At 35.5% G+C, this 15,044-nt stretch overlaps 1 protein-coding gene across 1 annotated transcript; it reads right to left on the bottom strand.

The window, feature by feature from the left end:
• Positions 1-5,065: 5,065 nt before the first annotated feature.
• On the bottom strand, positions 5,066-14,723 carry FAM237A (family with sequence similarity 237 member A). Its single transcript, XM_075178601.1, has 3 exons — positions 14,626-14,723; positions 7,847-8,255; positions 5,066-5,601 (listed from the first exon to the last, which is right to left on the bottom strand). The coding sequence occupies exons 2-3, from the start codon at positions 8,238-8,240 to the stop codon at positions 5,468-5,470; spliced, it is 528 nt and encodes a 175-aa protein (XP_075034702.1). The 5' UTR covers positions 8,241-8,255; positions 14,626-14,723; the 3' UTR covers positions 5,066-5,467.
• Positions 14,724-15,044: the final 321 nt, after the last annotated feature.

The raw sequence follows: 15,044 nt of genomic DNA, 5'->3' as shown, positions 1-15,044 counted from the left end.
TTTAGAGGAAGCTGCTTTGTGAACTGCTTATCTGAGTATGAGTGTGTGTTAATGAGTGTTGAGAAGTTAAGAGATAAAATAAAGGGTTAATAAATCTATGTAGTCACTGAATGCAGTGTTGAGATTGAGGCTAACTCTCAGACGTGAGGCCTAATGGACTTTCTGGATAGTGGAACTGCGGGGCCACTATTGATTGCGCATTGCGGGGTTCAGTTCTTAAAAAAATAAAAATAAAGATGAATATAAAATATAATGAGCGATTTATGTACTGCGGGGGATAAATCCTCAGATCTCTGAGGAAATCACCTATATGGGGATGAAACGCATCAGATGAGCAGCAGAACCCCACATTACTTTTGTGTGCCAATATTTGAGTGCTGCTATTGCCAGTGTATTCTGTCTGGTGACCGCTCATTTCTCTACACTATCTGGAGAGTCCCGTAGGAGACAGGGGCGCACCTTTGTGACGTCAGCTACAAGCGGGAATGTGCGCCGGTGTTTGGAGTTGGTGTGGAGAGAACAGAAGCGCTATACGGAGCTCCGTTTAAACATCTTCACTCACATGAGGGTAGGACTATTTCTGGATATAGAATATACATCAAGGTACTGGTCTTATGTTACATCGCCAGGAGTTGGTAAGAGACTTTGTTACCTTTGACATTTTTAATTGGATTTCCATCAGTCTTCACGGAGTTCTACCTCCCTCACTACACCTGTAAAGCTCCACACCACTATCCTTAATAACAAGGGAATGATATCTCCCTGAGAAATACATCTTACTCTTTACATCTATAAAGAGGAGCGGTTTTGCACAGTTGTTGGACTGGTTAATATACCATCTTTATAGCGTGTAGGTGCACCTACTTCGCTACAGGTTGAATTTGGCACCTATATCAAATACACATGTGGTTTAATATGTTGTCACCTATTATGGTTTTTATTATGTTTTAATAAATATTTTACAACTGTACACTTTGTGCATGAGTGTTTTTGTGGCAGACTCGGTTATACCATCGCATATCTTGGTTGTTACATTTTTCTGTCTGCTACTTTGCTAAACAGTACTTCATATGTATTTCTGTTATTGGAATGTAGGAAATTTAAAATATTTGCCTGAGTTTAGAGGAAGCTGCTTTGTGAACTGCTTATCTGAGTATGAGTGTGTGTTAATGAGTGTTGAGAAGTTAAAAGATAAAATAAAGGGTTAATAAATCTACGTAGTCACTGAATACAGTGTTGAGATTGAGGCTATCTCTCAGACGTGAGGCCTAATGGACTTTCTGGATAGTGGAACTGCGGGGCCACTATCGATTGCGCACTGCGGGGTTCAGTTCTTAAAAAAAATAAAAAATATAAATAAAGATGAATAAAAAATATAATGAGCGATTTATGTACTGCGGGGGATAAATCCTCAGTGAAGTATGAGAAACATTGTCCATAGGTTTAGATAGAAAAACAAGTTATACGTTTGTAGAACTTCGGGGCCACAAAACAAAAATGTGTTTTTTGAGTGACTTATGTAAGGCTGTATGAATATGACTAATCATTGTGATAAGCAGTTTCCAAGTGCAGGGGCATACTGAAGTATTGTTTGACAGAGTGAAAGGGCTAAGAACTGCTAGATCTGACATTGAGGATACACACTTACTAGGAGTAGGTATAATTTTTTATACAGATGGTAGTTATCATAGATAAAATGAGACTGGAAAGTTATGTATAAGATATACAAGTAGCACTCACAGTGTGTGAGTTGGTGCAAGGCAAAAGTATTAAACATCTAGACAGATAGTTATTAAAGTAATTCTATCGTTTTCAAATAAGCATTGCCCAAGCGATTGTATTGCGTTTCTAACGCACAAAGTGATTTATTTTAGCAGATGTAAAAAGTTAACAATTCAATACATGATTGTAATATAATACAGTACAATACAGCCAATACCAAAAGATAAATACATACCGCTGCGCTAACCACGGGCACCAGTGGACAGTAATTCCCCCTTGAATACTGTGATCAGAGTAGACTGAGACTAGTGGGGGTGCAGCTATGATTATATATACAGTCAGTGTTACAGAGTGAGTAATAGAGATGACGTGGCTTGCTTCTATAGGTCCAGACATCAGATGGGTCCAGGGTAAACAGGTCATAGGCTGGTTCAATCTAAGGAATCCAAAGGTGGGGGTAATCTCTCCAGGGGATCTGCTCCTTTCTTCCCGCCAATGCTCCAGTTACAACTTAGCCCATTAGCATTTCATAGCCAGCATCATACAAAGGTTTATTCCCTAACATCAATAACTAAAGTATGCAATGTGTGATCTCTTCGCTGAATGCACCGGACAGCTGCTGATGATTAGGGGTTTAATATGATACTAGACATGACACCTTTCCTATAACCTGAACCTTAAATATCACTGAAGTGTTTGGTACACAGGTTTTGGTACATGGTTTCAATCGTTGATGCATTCATTAGGAAGATTTCTTCTCTTTATATTAGTAATATTGTTAGTTATCTATTTTGTATTAAAGTGTATACGGGTACTGTTTAAATTTTGTAAGAAAACATTGAGTAGAGAAATTAAGAGAGTGAATAATATAGGGGAAGAAATTATAGAACTGTATGAACAAATTAAACCTCATAATCATAATATTGTGTGATAGTTTAGAGAACTATCAAACTGGGGAACTGTTAAAGAGGTTTTATTTTGGATGAAGACAATTTATTAATATGAAAATATTTACAATGTTTTATCTTATTTTAGTATATCATTTATATTTGATGTGGTTTTATTATGTCAATTGGATCCTTGCGTGTGAGCTGATGAGAGGGACATGAACAGGAATGAAGGAGTTAATTCAAAGAACAGATATTTCTAATCAGAGATGGTGGACAAAGATTTGCAAGAATTTCTCCAAAATCTCCATTGAATCCAGGGGAGCAAAAAGGACCAAGACACGCCTATATGCCATCTCAGCCAATTGTATTATGACATTTGTGACTTGTAATACAACCTACTTTTGTTATTGATAAAAACTGTCTGGTCTGTGAACGGACAGAGATTCCATTGACTGAAATTGATAGTGATATTATCACAGCGCAAGCTTTTGTTTTGTAAATAAACAATGATATAATTTTATTTGCTGAAGAAATTAAATTATTACTTTAACACAGGATCTGCTGGATTGAGCAATGTCAGGATCATGCATCTGGTTCAGTTGTGTTGTTGTCTACTGCTATCCATATCCTATTACCTGTTATCTTATTTAAATAGTCCTCAGGGTGATTGGAACTGAAGGAGCGACAAAGTAGCAATACTGTAAGAGAACATTCAAGGTATCGGTGTTGCAGTGTTATATAGAGCACATAAAAGTCAGTTATTGTAGTGCACTTGGTGTGTGAAAACTCCCAACCCAAGTATACTTCACAGTCTTGACTTAGTAAAGCCATGAGGGTGGATATAGTAGTAACACTAATAATTTCACTCTGAGTATTAGGTGGCTGACGCTACAACTCCTACCATCTAGAGTGAGCCTGATGTGGAGATGAGGCACATTAGTACAACAGTTCCCGGCTACAGCAGCCAATCAGAGTAGTTTCTGCTTTCATTCCTCTGTCTGCAGACTAGGAAGCAAACAATGTGCAGCTTGTTAACACTGTGCTCTGACTTCACAAAATGTATAGTTCAGTTTCACTTATATTAAGAAGGAGATTCAAGATTCACCTCCTTGTTGATTCGGCTCTGGTGGCTTCCTCTGATCCCTCATATCACACATAATGGGTATGATGTAAAGTTGGATGCAATATACACTGAAATCGTAAGTGTATATAGCATCTCATAATTTACACAGTATTCCAAAAATTCTAAAGATCCGTGTGATTTAGAATACTATGCAAATTGCACAAACACACCTCTTTATCTGCCTCATGGGCCGGTGTGAATGATACACTAAAGTGTATCAGTAAGAGCAGCCATGTAAAGCAGATAAATGAAAAATGAAATTAATGTTAATTTTAAAAAAAAATATTGTACCTCTCGCCCCTAAACAGCAATAGGGTTGATCAAACTGATTAGGAGGCTGGTGCACAACTTTTTTAAATTTAATTATTTTTTTACTTTGCTCCAGGAGAAAGCACCTGCAAAAGATACGTCACCTGGAAACCTATTTGCAGGTGCTTTCAACTCAGAATTGAATGTAAAGTGCATGAACACACCTTTACATTGCTAGGTTCACCCACTACCTTCCTTGTTCCACCTCTCTAGGCGCAGCGATGTGCAAGACGGAGAGCCGTTTCAGTCTGAGTGCAAACTGAGATTCATCCTTGGCCAAAAGTGCTTTTTGTGCTGCTCACTTGAACTTGTGTCCAACTCTACATGAGGCCCAATGTTTTCACTCACACCTTCAAAGCGCTATACTCAGGTGTCCCTTCTTTGTTCTTCTCAACGCTGCATCCGTTGTAAACCATTCATCATCAACATTTACTTATATAGCACCAGCAAATTCCATAGCACTTTACATTGTCAACTTATACTATAAAGCTTTCTCTTTGGCTGCTCATAACCTTTGGAATTCCATTGCTCTTCACCTGTATCTATATCCATTTACCTAACATTAAATCCAAGTAGTTGAAATGTTAACTCTAAAGTTAGTGGCACCACTGTAATTTCTGCCTATGTATGCATCACTAATAATTACATCCACAGCTTGAACTCCTGTCTTGCCTTGGCACTTGGTGCCACATGTTTCCCATCAGCCATTTAGATTATAAGCTCTTTGAGATATACATATCAATCCTAACGTTTTTTTCTCTTTATTCCCTTTTTAAATTGTTTCTGTGTTGTAATTTGTAAGATGTTACATACACTGTATGTCACCTTATATACTTTGTTTCCTTATTTTCAGCAGCAGTGATAATCAGATGTTACATAATGAACCTATTGTCATACAGCAGCACATTGGTGTTGCACCAGCAATAAGGGCAACATATATTTATTTCACTGGAAACATTCTGCTTAACAAGTACATTTTACAGAATAGCAATTGTTTTATTAATTTAAAAACAGACACAAAACACTTTAATTTGCAATAATACGGGATGTACAGGTCACTTTCATGTATCTAAAGATATTTAGCATAAAAACGTTTTTAAAAATTCAGTCTAAAGCTTTATTAAAATAGTTTTGCCTGAGGGTTCCACATCAGAGTGCTGAAATTGCTTCCTGTATTATGTTTTGCATATGCACAACAGCACATTAATGATTTTATCGACAAAACCAGAAAAATGTGTTGAACACTATTTAATAGATGTTTATTTGTAAGGCATTTGTATCAAACAAAGTTATTTATACAGTACATGTATCCAAGTGCAACCTGAAAATGAATGCATGACAAACTATACATTGTTTTGCACAATGTTCATTAATTTTAATGATATGAAAAATTGTCATTTCAACTTGTCATTTCAATACAATTCTATTTCCTCTTGATTCCTCTTTTGATAGTGCCAAGTAGTCTGGATTCACTTTTATTTATGTGGATGCCTATTAATTGTTCAATTAATTCTTTTTGATCCGGTAGAAGTGATCTTCGATTGTGAGAAAATGTTTCTGAAAGAGAAGAGTTTACGAAATTAATCAATTTTCATATGTTCTCTACATACGTGATCAATATATCTGTTGCTGCTGCAAGCTTAAACAGATATAACATTGTAAGTCTTATCTTGCTGTGATAATTGGGTGAAAAATTGGCACATTCTGATTTTGGGGTACATCTGAATGCTCCTGCCCATTTGAAGTGTTCAGGGCTGGAACCCCAAGTGTGAGTTTATCATTTTTCTGGAACCCCAAAAGATGTAGTTCCCAATATAATGCACAGCATATTTGATAATAAAAGGACACCAAAAATAGATTCTGCGACCGGCATCCCACCACATAGGTTACACAACTTAACTTTAAAATGTATGAACCCACAACAATGAAGTATCCTGGTAACCTGGTATCCATGCTAAAAGTATAGAATTCAAAAGAAAATGTGGACATATTTCCTATAAGTGTAATAAAAACATATGCTTTGCAGAAATACATTTGGCATCATTTAGTGTATGTTACACATTCAATGTGCTACAAATAGCTATATCTTCCACAATTCATATCTCATATTTCTCTTGACCTTTTGACATTTACCAAGATAACTGTTGAGAAAATCTTAGTTGAATATATAACTTAATATATATCTACCATCCACCCATATGAGAACATTTAAGCATCAAACAGGGATTTCTCTTGATTATATGCATATGCAAAACATTTTACTTTTTATAGCTACAATTATAGCATTTCCCAATCTGACAATGTCAGACACCATTACATAATTTGTAAATTATTACTCTGTGTACTATACATAGTTCATTCATCACATTCTTTTGAAAACAATGTATAAGGTGAAGAAATGTATAAGGTGAAGAGACATGAAAAAAAAGAGTGAATGACTGGAAAATTCAGGTTTTCTGGTTAAGGTACAGATCGTCTGGAAAATTAGGGAATATACATTCTTCAGGACAGGTGGATTTAATTTTTGACACCACTTGTAAAGCTAAAATATCTCCCACATAAACTGTTGTCAGCAGTATATTCATCACAACATCATTAGTGCAGAATTATAATAATTAAACTATTAAACTCCATAAACTACACATAATAAATGGTGTCACAAACAATAAAAATTGCATACCAATAATTCAGTTTTTCATTTCATGAAATATGGTTTGGCTGTGAGAAGTGACAACATATATATTTAAAAGTTCTAATATCTTTAGATGTTTGACATTACATGTAATGTTGATATCTGTCTCACTCCAATATATTATCCTCTATTATCACTTATTTTATGCTAATTACTATGCCTTTGAATGGTATTGTAAAACGCCTCCACATGACATATATCAATGTAATTGAGATCATTTTAATTCAGGATATCTCAGTCATAGTTATACACAAAGCCAGAATTTAGTCATGTGGCCCCAATGATTAATTAAAACAATACAATTCTAAAATATAGTCAGAACTACACACGGTAAGAAAGCAGCTCCTAATTACCATTCATAAAGAATGAAGTTAAGTATATGTTTCAATGCTGTTGTAATTATTTAGCACAGTTTGCTATAAAGACTATGTAGCTCAATTAATGTGATAGCATTAGAGTTTGACTTTTGGCAGCAACTATTTTGTAGCTTTATAATGAATGTAACTCTGTACAGTGATAGTCACAGTTGTTACACCATGTCACATTTTACTGAGAGTTGGAAAATGCTGTATGTTCAGACATTTATGAAAACTGGTGCAAAGGAAAACAGAGACTAATCAGATTCTGATTTCTTTCTAGTGTGGTTAAAGCAAACGGTTAATTTGTTGCTATCGTCAACATTACATTTTTCCTTTGTACCAGTTTTCATAAATCTCCCTCATTATCAGTGTGCAGACCCCTAGGAAGCTACATATCATCTAGCGCAAAAGTAAATATTTCCTGAAGAAGAGAAGCCTAAGAAGAGAAGAAGAGGGTGATAGACACCCATGGAATCTGGAGCCAGCATGTAATCTAATCATTACATGCGTCTAAATAACTAAATTTTATTAAAAATAAATGTTACCGAGAAATAAATATATCACTCATTTCCGTCACCTCTATACATTATTTTAATCAATACATACTATTAACTATTCAGCAGTCAGAAAACAATGAATTTTGTGAAATCAGAATAGTATTTTGCTAATTCCCAGTATCCATGGAAAGCAATACATGTTTATATGTTGGATGCATATTCTGAGTGTGGTGGCTCTATCTGAATGGACTTACTTGATGTGATCTCTGAAATCAAATACTTCTTTTCTCCTTCATTCAACTGTCTCCTCCCCAGGCCATGTGTTCTGGAGAGTACACAGTCAACATAGATGTCCCAGAAAAGTTGTGCTAGGTCCCAAAACAGAACACCATGCTTAAAGTTGTCAGATGACTTCAGGTATATCATGAAGTCCCAGAATCCAGACACAGAATCTGCTATCCGGGGCTTCTTCATCTCAAGGAGGATGGCTGTCGAAGTCTCCCAGCACTGAGGATCTGCACGGCCCAGGGCAAGAGGGTCAACTTGACTTTGACAAGAGATGGTATGGATGCCAAATATTCCCAGGAAAAGCAGTGAACATGTTAGCTGCATACTACAGATTGTTTGTCCTGTGCGTCCAGTGCTCATGTCACTTCCAGAGCCCTTTAAATACAAATATACACACAATAAGATGTTATGAGTATTGAAATATGAGGATGAAAACTGGTCATGTTAAGTTAAGGGCTTACTGGATTTGTAACTAAAAATAATGGAGGTTATAAGCAAGTGCTGCTTTGATGAAGCCTTAAGAAAGTGAATGAAATCACCCCCGTCTTATCTTCCATAAACTACATAGCACATGAACAATGATACTTAAGTCTTTGTACTCAGTGTAATGCTGACTTGTGGAGATCTTGGAGACAGGGCCAAATGTGATTTCAGCATCGTCCTGCTAGCTGCCATTCCATGCCAGTACAGTGGCCTGGCTTAGTCATTTTCCTGAAAAATGTATGATCATTTATTTTTCTATACACCAATAATTAAATCAATGTTCCTGGCATGTATGTGGAGTGATGGCACAGTTTTGTGAGAATTGCTGGGGGCCCTTTAATTTATCTGTCCCTACATGACATCTGACCAGATTGTAACTTGCAAATGACAATGAATACACATTGCTAAACATATATCATGCAAAAGTTATATGCAAATCTCTAAATGTTTTATTTAAGAGATGTGTGGGTTCTTTTTGGTATTGCTGTATATATAAAGGTTTTTAGTCCACCACTGAGTATCCTAAAAGTTATAACAATGTTATATATTTTAACATAGCAATACAATAAACAAAGGTATGCACTTTTAATATTTTGAACATATATGTTTTGAAAACATTTTTTGGGTATTAAATGTATACATTTCTTGAATTGAAAATGTTGAAAAACATTGTATTTGTCAGCTGTTTGCTGGGGAACCAGTTCTTCACAGGATGTTGGCATATTTAAATAAGTCCATGAGTAAATTAAATAGCTTTTCTATTAATAATGCATTCTATAGCCAGTCCTATTAGCTATTAAATTAAACATATACAAGCAGTATTCAGTTATCCCATTACTTTTCCTATTAATTTTCTTCATCTCAGCACCACTTTGACGAAAAATATTGTCATTGAAAATGATTACAGCTTCCAATTTGTGAAAACTGGGATTATAGAGCTGGCCAGAACAGCATGCTGGATATTGCTCATTTACGTAGACCTATCATACACTGAGCTTTAAATGTGTTTTCATGCTCGTCTTTAGGTCCACTTTAATTTTTGCTATCACTAGGTGGTGATAGAAGAATCTAAACAGAGGGAAGAAATAGTCAAAGAGATCAAATGTAACTGTAGATATAAAAATCATTCAAACTTAGTGAAAAAATATGGTTCCATATAGAGGTGCATTTCACACTACAATCTTCCCTCATCACTACTCTACTGCTCAGGAACCATCCTCTTGCCACTAACACTTGTATTCATTACCATCCTCCCAACATGACACTGCCCTTTCCTATCTAGGGCTCTCATGTGTCCCAGTTTTCCCAAGACAGTCCCCTTTTTTCCACAAGAAACATTTATCTCACTATGCGTATATTCCCGTAATTCAGATGTCAGATGTACACAAATCGGTGTCTGTCATTATTCCGACCCTGTAAATGTCGGCACTTAACCTGCTGACATGAAAATGTCGGCAGGCTAAATGCCGACACTTGCAGTGTGTGGACAGGTGGACAATGTTGTCAGTGTGATTGGCAGCTATATCCTGGCCCCAGCGTCATTGGTCTTTTAATGTCAGTATTGTGATTGGCAACATTGTGAATGTCGCCAATCACACTGACGACATTGTCTATCTGTCTACACACTGCAAGTGTCGGCATTTAGCCCTGTCGACTAAGTTTCAGCATTTACAGGATCGGAATAATATACCCTACCTCTCAAATTAACAGAGTACATGAAATTAAGCTTATATAACAGTTTTACTTATTTGGGACCAAAACAGAACTATGAGATAGATTTTGTGGCCTAAGCATTGTTGAGGTCACATGGATATTATTTTACTTTATTTAACTATTATAAGAGCCATACGTCTTCTACAGAAAGCTCTAATGTAATCATATTGGTAGACAGATCATTGTCTCCAACTGAATCAGCACAGTCATCTTGTCTGCCCTGTGAACATTCTGATGACAGGTTTTTCTGTTTCAACCAACGTCAAAACATAAGGCCATTCCTGACAAGCAGGAGATAAAAATATAATATGATCAGGTTCTCTAGTCCTAGTCAAATGCACTTAAAAAACGGAACAACATAATTGATATGTAGAGTAGATACAAAAATAGTGAGGTTGGAAGAAAGACCATCAATCTAAACCTTTATATAAATTCTAGCTGTATTGATCCAGACAAAATTAACAACCCAGAAATGCAGTTACACATTTAATTTTACATGGGGAAAATATAATTAGTCTAGCCTTTCTTTTTAATTTATCTGCCCCATCAAATCCCCTCAACTCATCTCTAGTTCTCCTATGTCTTTCTCAAAAACACCTATCCCATAATCAAGATGATTAAGATTACTTTCTAACAGTAATTGCTTATGTTATGTTATATATCTCCCTTATATAATGTTTCATTAAAACACAAATTAGATTGTCTTTCTGATCCTAAGTGCTCCAAAAATTATTTATAAGTTCTTCTTATATAGTCTCAACTCCCATCACGGCATCTCCCAGACAACCAAATCTAGGATTGCATTGAATTTACCAAGTTAGTATTTACTAAATGAGTATTATTCAAAATAGTGAATAGATACAACGTCACAGAATTTTAATAGCTGAAAAATGTTTTACTATATAAATTAATTTTCTGATATTATTTCCATATTGAATCTACATACAAGTCCATAAAAACACACTTATTTAGTTGTCAGTTTATTTGCAGGTGCTAATTATTCTGCTGGTCATCAGGGATCATTGTTTTAGCCCAGTTGATTTAATTAGTAATTCAGTAAATAAACTACTAACTAAACCAGGTTACACAAATAGGGAATTCCTGAAAACTTATACTATAAGGCTAGGGTAAACAGCTGATTTTTAGTCTCTGCAATTCATCATTTTGAGACTTTACCCTTAAGAAAACACAATCTGGTTTTGTGATTAATCTCATGAAAAAAAATATTTTATGTCATTCATTCCAAGGATAACAAAATCTTCCTGTGTCCTCTATTTCAATTGGCCATTCCTGTCCAGAATTACTGAAGATCTAATGAATGTGCAATTAACCAGTCATCTCTTTAAACTTTATGGAAGAGATTAATCACTCTGAGTTCATGTGAGGTGAATAAATGCAGCATTATGTGACAGAAGGAGATTATTGTACCAGGAGTTGATTAATAATCACTTGTGTAGTAGGACACATAGGAAACAATGAGTTTCAAAACAATCAATCTCTTATGAGATAATTATTTTGAGGTTGCGTGACAAAAAATTGTTTATGATGCTTTGCCTTTATGATTCCAAGATGTCTATGTGGCTGACTTACCATAGACTATAACTTTCCATCAAGTTATTGGATCTCTGTTTGCCTCAATCGGCCCAGCAGTTTTGCAACTTTTTTTTAATGCTTCCTAACCTAACTGGATGGACAAATAAATCTGATAAATTGTCAATAAGTAGCATGCTTATGGCTACATCTACACTGAATTCTTTGCGTTGTGCATGCATAAGCCATTGGAGCATGAGTGAACTCAAAAAATAATACAAACTGAATTGTTCATGTTCTTACTTTTCCAATTTACTCTTGTATTTCCAAAAATATGTCATTGTGTGTGTTAACTAAACCAAGCCTTAAAGTTGAACAAAAATTCAATAGTCAGTCAATGTTTGTGTTTAGTTCTTGCTGATTACAATAATTTCTTCCTGATCTTTTCTTGTTCCGTTCACCCATTCATTCAAAAAAAATCAGATCATGACTAGTGTTTGTGGTGACTTATAGAGTACATCATCAAGGACACCATTAAGATTCCAAGCATGGCAGCAAATGTTTGATGCCTTTCTGGACCTTGGTGGTGTCACCTTAATCTGCAATACAACTCCCATCTACTTCTGCCAAAGTCTTATTAAGGGCACCAAGGCCATTGTTTGCTAGCATGCTATGGATTTTTAGCCAGATGCCCATGCTATTGTTCCAGAAGTGTGAAGGCATTACATTGTCTTTCTGTTTGTTGTCAGTTTTTGTTGAGGTATCATTTATCATTTACTAAGTAAGCTGGCACTAGATGCTCACATTATACATCCCTATAATATTGTTAAACACTTACGTTCCACCACCATTCACATACCTCCACATACTGCTTACTGCAGGTAAACTTGCATGTTTGAATAAAACCCACTTCCAGAGCTCAAGGAATGGAAGCAAAATGGCTATTATGTAGAGCACTAACTAGAACTAAAATGCTTGTTTAATGCCAACCACAGTTTACTCATCTGTAGTCTTTGTGATTCTGTATACCATTGATACTGCACCAATCATTGCAAACTTTATAGATATTTTCACCATGTATCATTCGGCTATAATTCATTGTGCAGAATGCAATCAATAGCACATGTATATACAAGTTTGCAAATTCTGAACAAACTGTCAGACAACTACATTTTACCATGGAACAACCTAGCATAATTCAGTCTTAATAAAATTAAAGGCCTGATTAGGTTTAAGTGATCTACATTTCTATACCAAGTTAGTTACACTAACTTAGTTCCACCACAACTGCACTACCTAACACTGTGCATCTTAAGTAGTGTTAGGATAACAAGCACACTTATGTTTTAGATATTCTCCACTAACATTAAAATAGCTAAAATGTTATTGCTATTCAAAACTAATATTAAAAGGAAAATAAACTCCACTTCTAGTATTTTTACATTTGATTTCTATAAGTATCAGTAAAATGAATAGGCATGGGTTATTCAGCACAGAAAACCTTATGTACTGTATTTTTTTTTATATTTCTTAATATAATCGGGAGGTGCTATGCTGCTAACTTGGTAAACAAAAATAATACTATCATGCATTTACTAAAAAGGTAAAATACCATACAAAATGGTTGAATACTTACCTGGTTTTGCAAAAGAATAACTATTGAACATAACACCTGTCCCAAAACTCCTTGCAACTATATATGTTTTATCCAGCAATATTGACAAATAATATACTGTTGTATTAAAACAAATTATTTTTCAGTATAATAATAGGTTAATACAATGTCAGTTTAACAATTTTATTCACCTAGAGTGCATCATGCCTGTAATCCATGTCTGTCTATCAGTGAAACTACCAATGTAGAAAGTCGATTATACAAGCTACTTAGGCCAAATGTATCAAAGAGCCATATGGAAAGGAAACAGAAAACTATTCCCTTGTAAAGTGACTTAAAGGTGAATGTTCAAACGTTTTACATTAGCTTTATTAGAAGAGTTATTTGTTCATGAGAGAGAGAGAGAGAGAGAGAGAGAGAGAGAGAGAGAGAGAGAGAGAGAGAGAGAGAGAGAGAGAGAGAGAAAGAGAAAGTCACAAGCATTTGTAATTCAATACTTTACTACTAGCGTGACTTAAAATAATGGGGTATGGATGCGACTTTTCTGAGCTATGAGTTCACTATTAGATATGAGATAACAGTTTAGTATAAAACCTGTCTCTTTAGCACGAACTTGGTTTATTACCAAGCACGAGATCATCAAGTGGAGACAGTTATTATATGGATCTTCGGTTTGAGCTAAATGTTTTAGATAGAGAGAACCTGCAAATAATTAACTCGGTTAAAGCATACCATAAACACTTTTTTTCTATACCAGCTTGTAATGTTAAATTCCACAAACTATAAATTTCAGAAATTCCTTCATTTTCATCAAAACTGTCGCTGGAAATTCCATACCAAATAGAAAACAATTGTGTAAATGTATATTCAAACTTAGAAATCGTGCTGCAGGTATGAGACATTACAGTGAAACACTACAAAGCCTATAATAAACTATGTATGTGTATTTGTTTGTGTATACGAAATTTCGGTCTGTCTGATGCAGTTCAACAAGGGGTTCATTTGCACATTGGATTGATTAGATAAACACTCTCTGCGTCCCTGTCCAGCGTGCTGAATGTAGTGATTGTGGCTCCCTGTACCTCTCACGTTCCTGGATAGTTCAGTCTATATTGTATACTAACTATTCTCTTTAGTAAATCTTTGTGTGCGTCCGATTCGCTCCAATTACTACACTAAACATTGTTACAAGTCTAGCTATTTCCCTATCACTATTTCTCTTCTCCCCAAAATCATTCTATTTCCTCCTCTGTGCTTTCTCTCTCCTCCATCTAGTCTATTCTTCATTACTCTCGCTTTCCCTTTCCCTCTCTAACTCTGTCTCTCTCTGATTCTTCTCTTCTTCATAATGTAATGTGCGTCCTCTGTCCCTTTTAAAATGTATTCTCTGTAGTCTAGACTCACCTCTTCCAATGTTATCTGTCAGGAAAATTCCTTTAAACCCAGGAAGGTGAAACTTCTTAGCCTGCCCTGGATCTCCGTCTGATCCAGAACTCACAAGGCTTCTGTTGCTCTTTTTAAGAAGGGGGAGTGACTGGGACTCTTGTTATTGTACGTCAAAGCTCAGCGGAGCTTTGGACTTGGAGGTTTTATTGAACACTCAATACACTGATTTTTCTTTTCCTTCTTCCTAAATACCAGGTAATACTTTATATGAGCTCAATATAGTATGGAATAACCTTTGGTCTTCCGCAAATAGCTTCATTTAGATGTAAGATGTTATTGAACACGTTGTGAGATTTACGTTGTGGTCTTAATATAACAACTTTCGTCATCAATACTTGTTTCCCGTTGTTTTCTGTAATAGGATTCAACGCGAAGTA

This window comes from Mixophyes fleayi, chromosome 7 (genome assembly GCF_038048845.1).
Source record: "Mixophyes fleayi isolate aMixFle1 chromosome 7, aMixFle1.hap1, whole genome shotgun sequence".
NCBI classification, from domain to species: Eukaryota; Metazoa; Chordata; class Amphibia; order Anura; family Limnodynastidae; genus Mixophyes; species Mixophyes fleayi.
The sequence above is the reverse complement of the archived record's forward strand: the minus strand, read 5'-3'. Positions and strand labels throughout refer to the sequence as shown.

Excerpts from the sequence above, each read along its gene's own strand:
- FAM237A (XM_075178601.1), bottom strand. The coding sequence starts at position 8,240 with ATGAGCACTGGACGCACAGGACAAACAATCTGTAGTATGCAGCTAACA. Across the intron at positions 5,602-7,846 it reads GATTTCAGAGATCACATCAA|AAACATTTTCTCACAATCGA; the intron begins GTAAGTCCATTC and ends CTTCTCTTTCAG.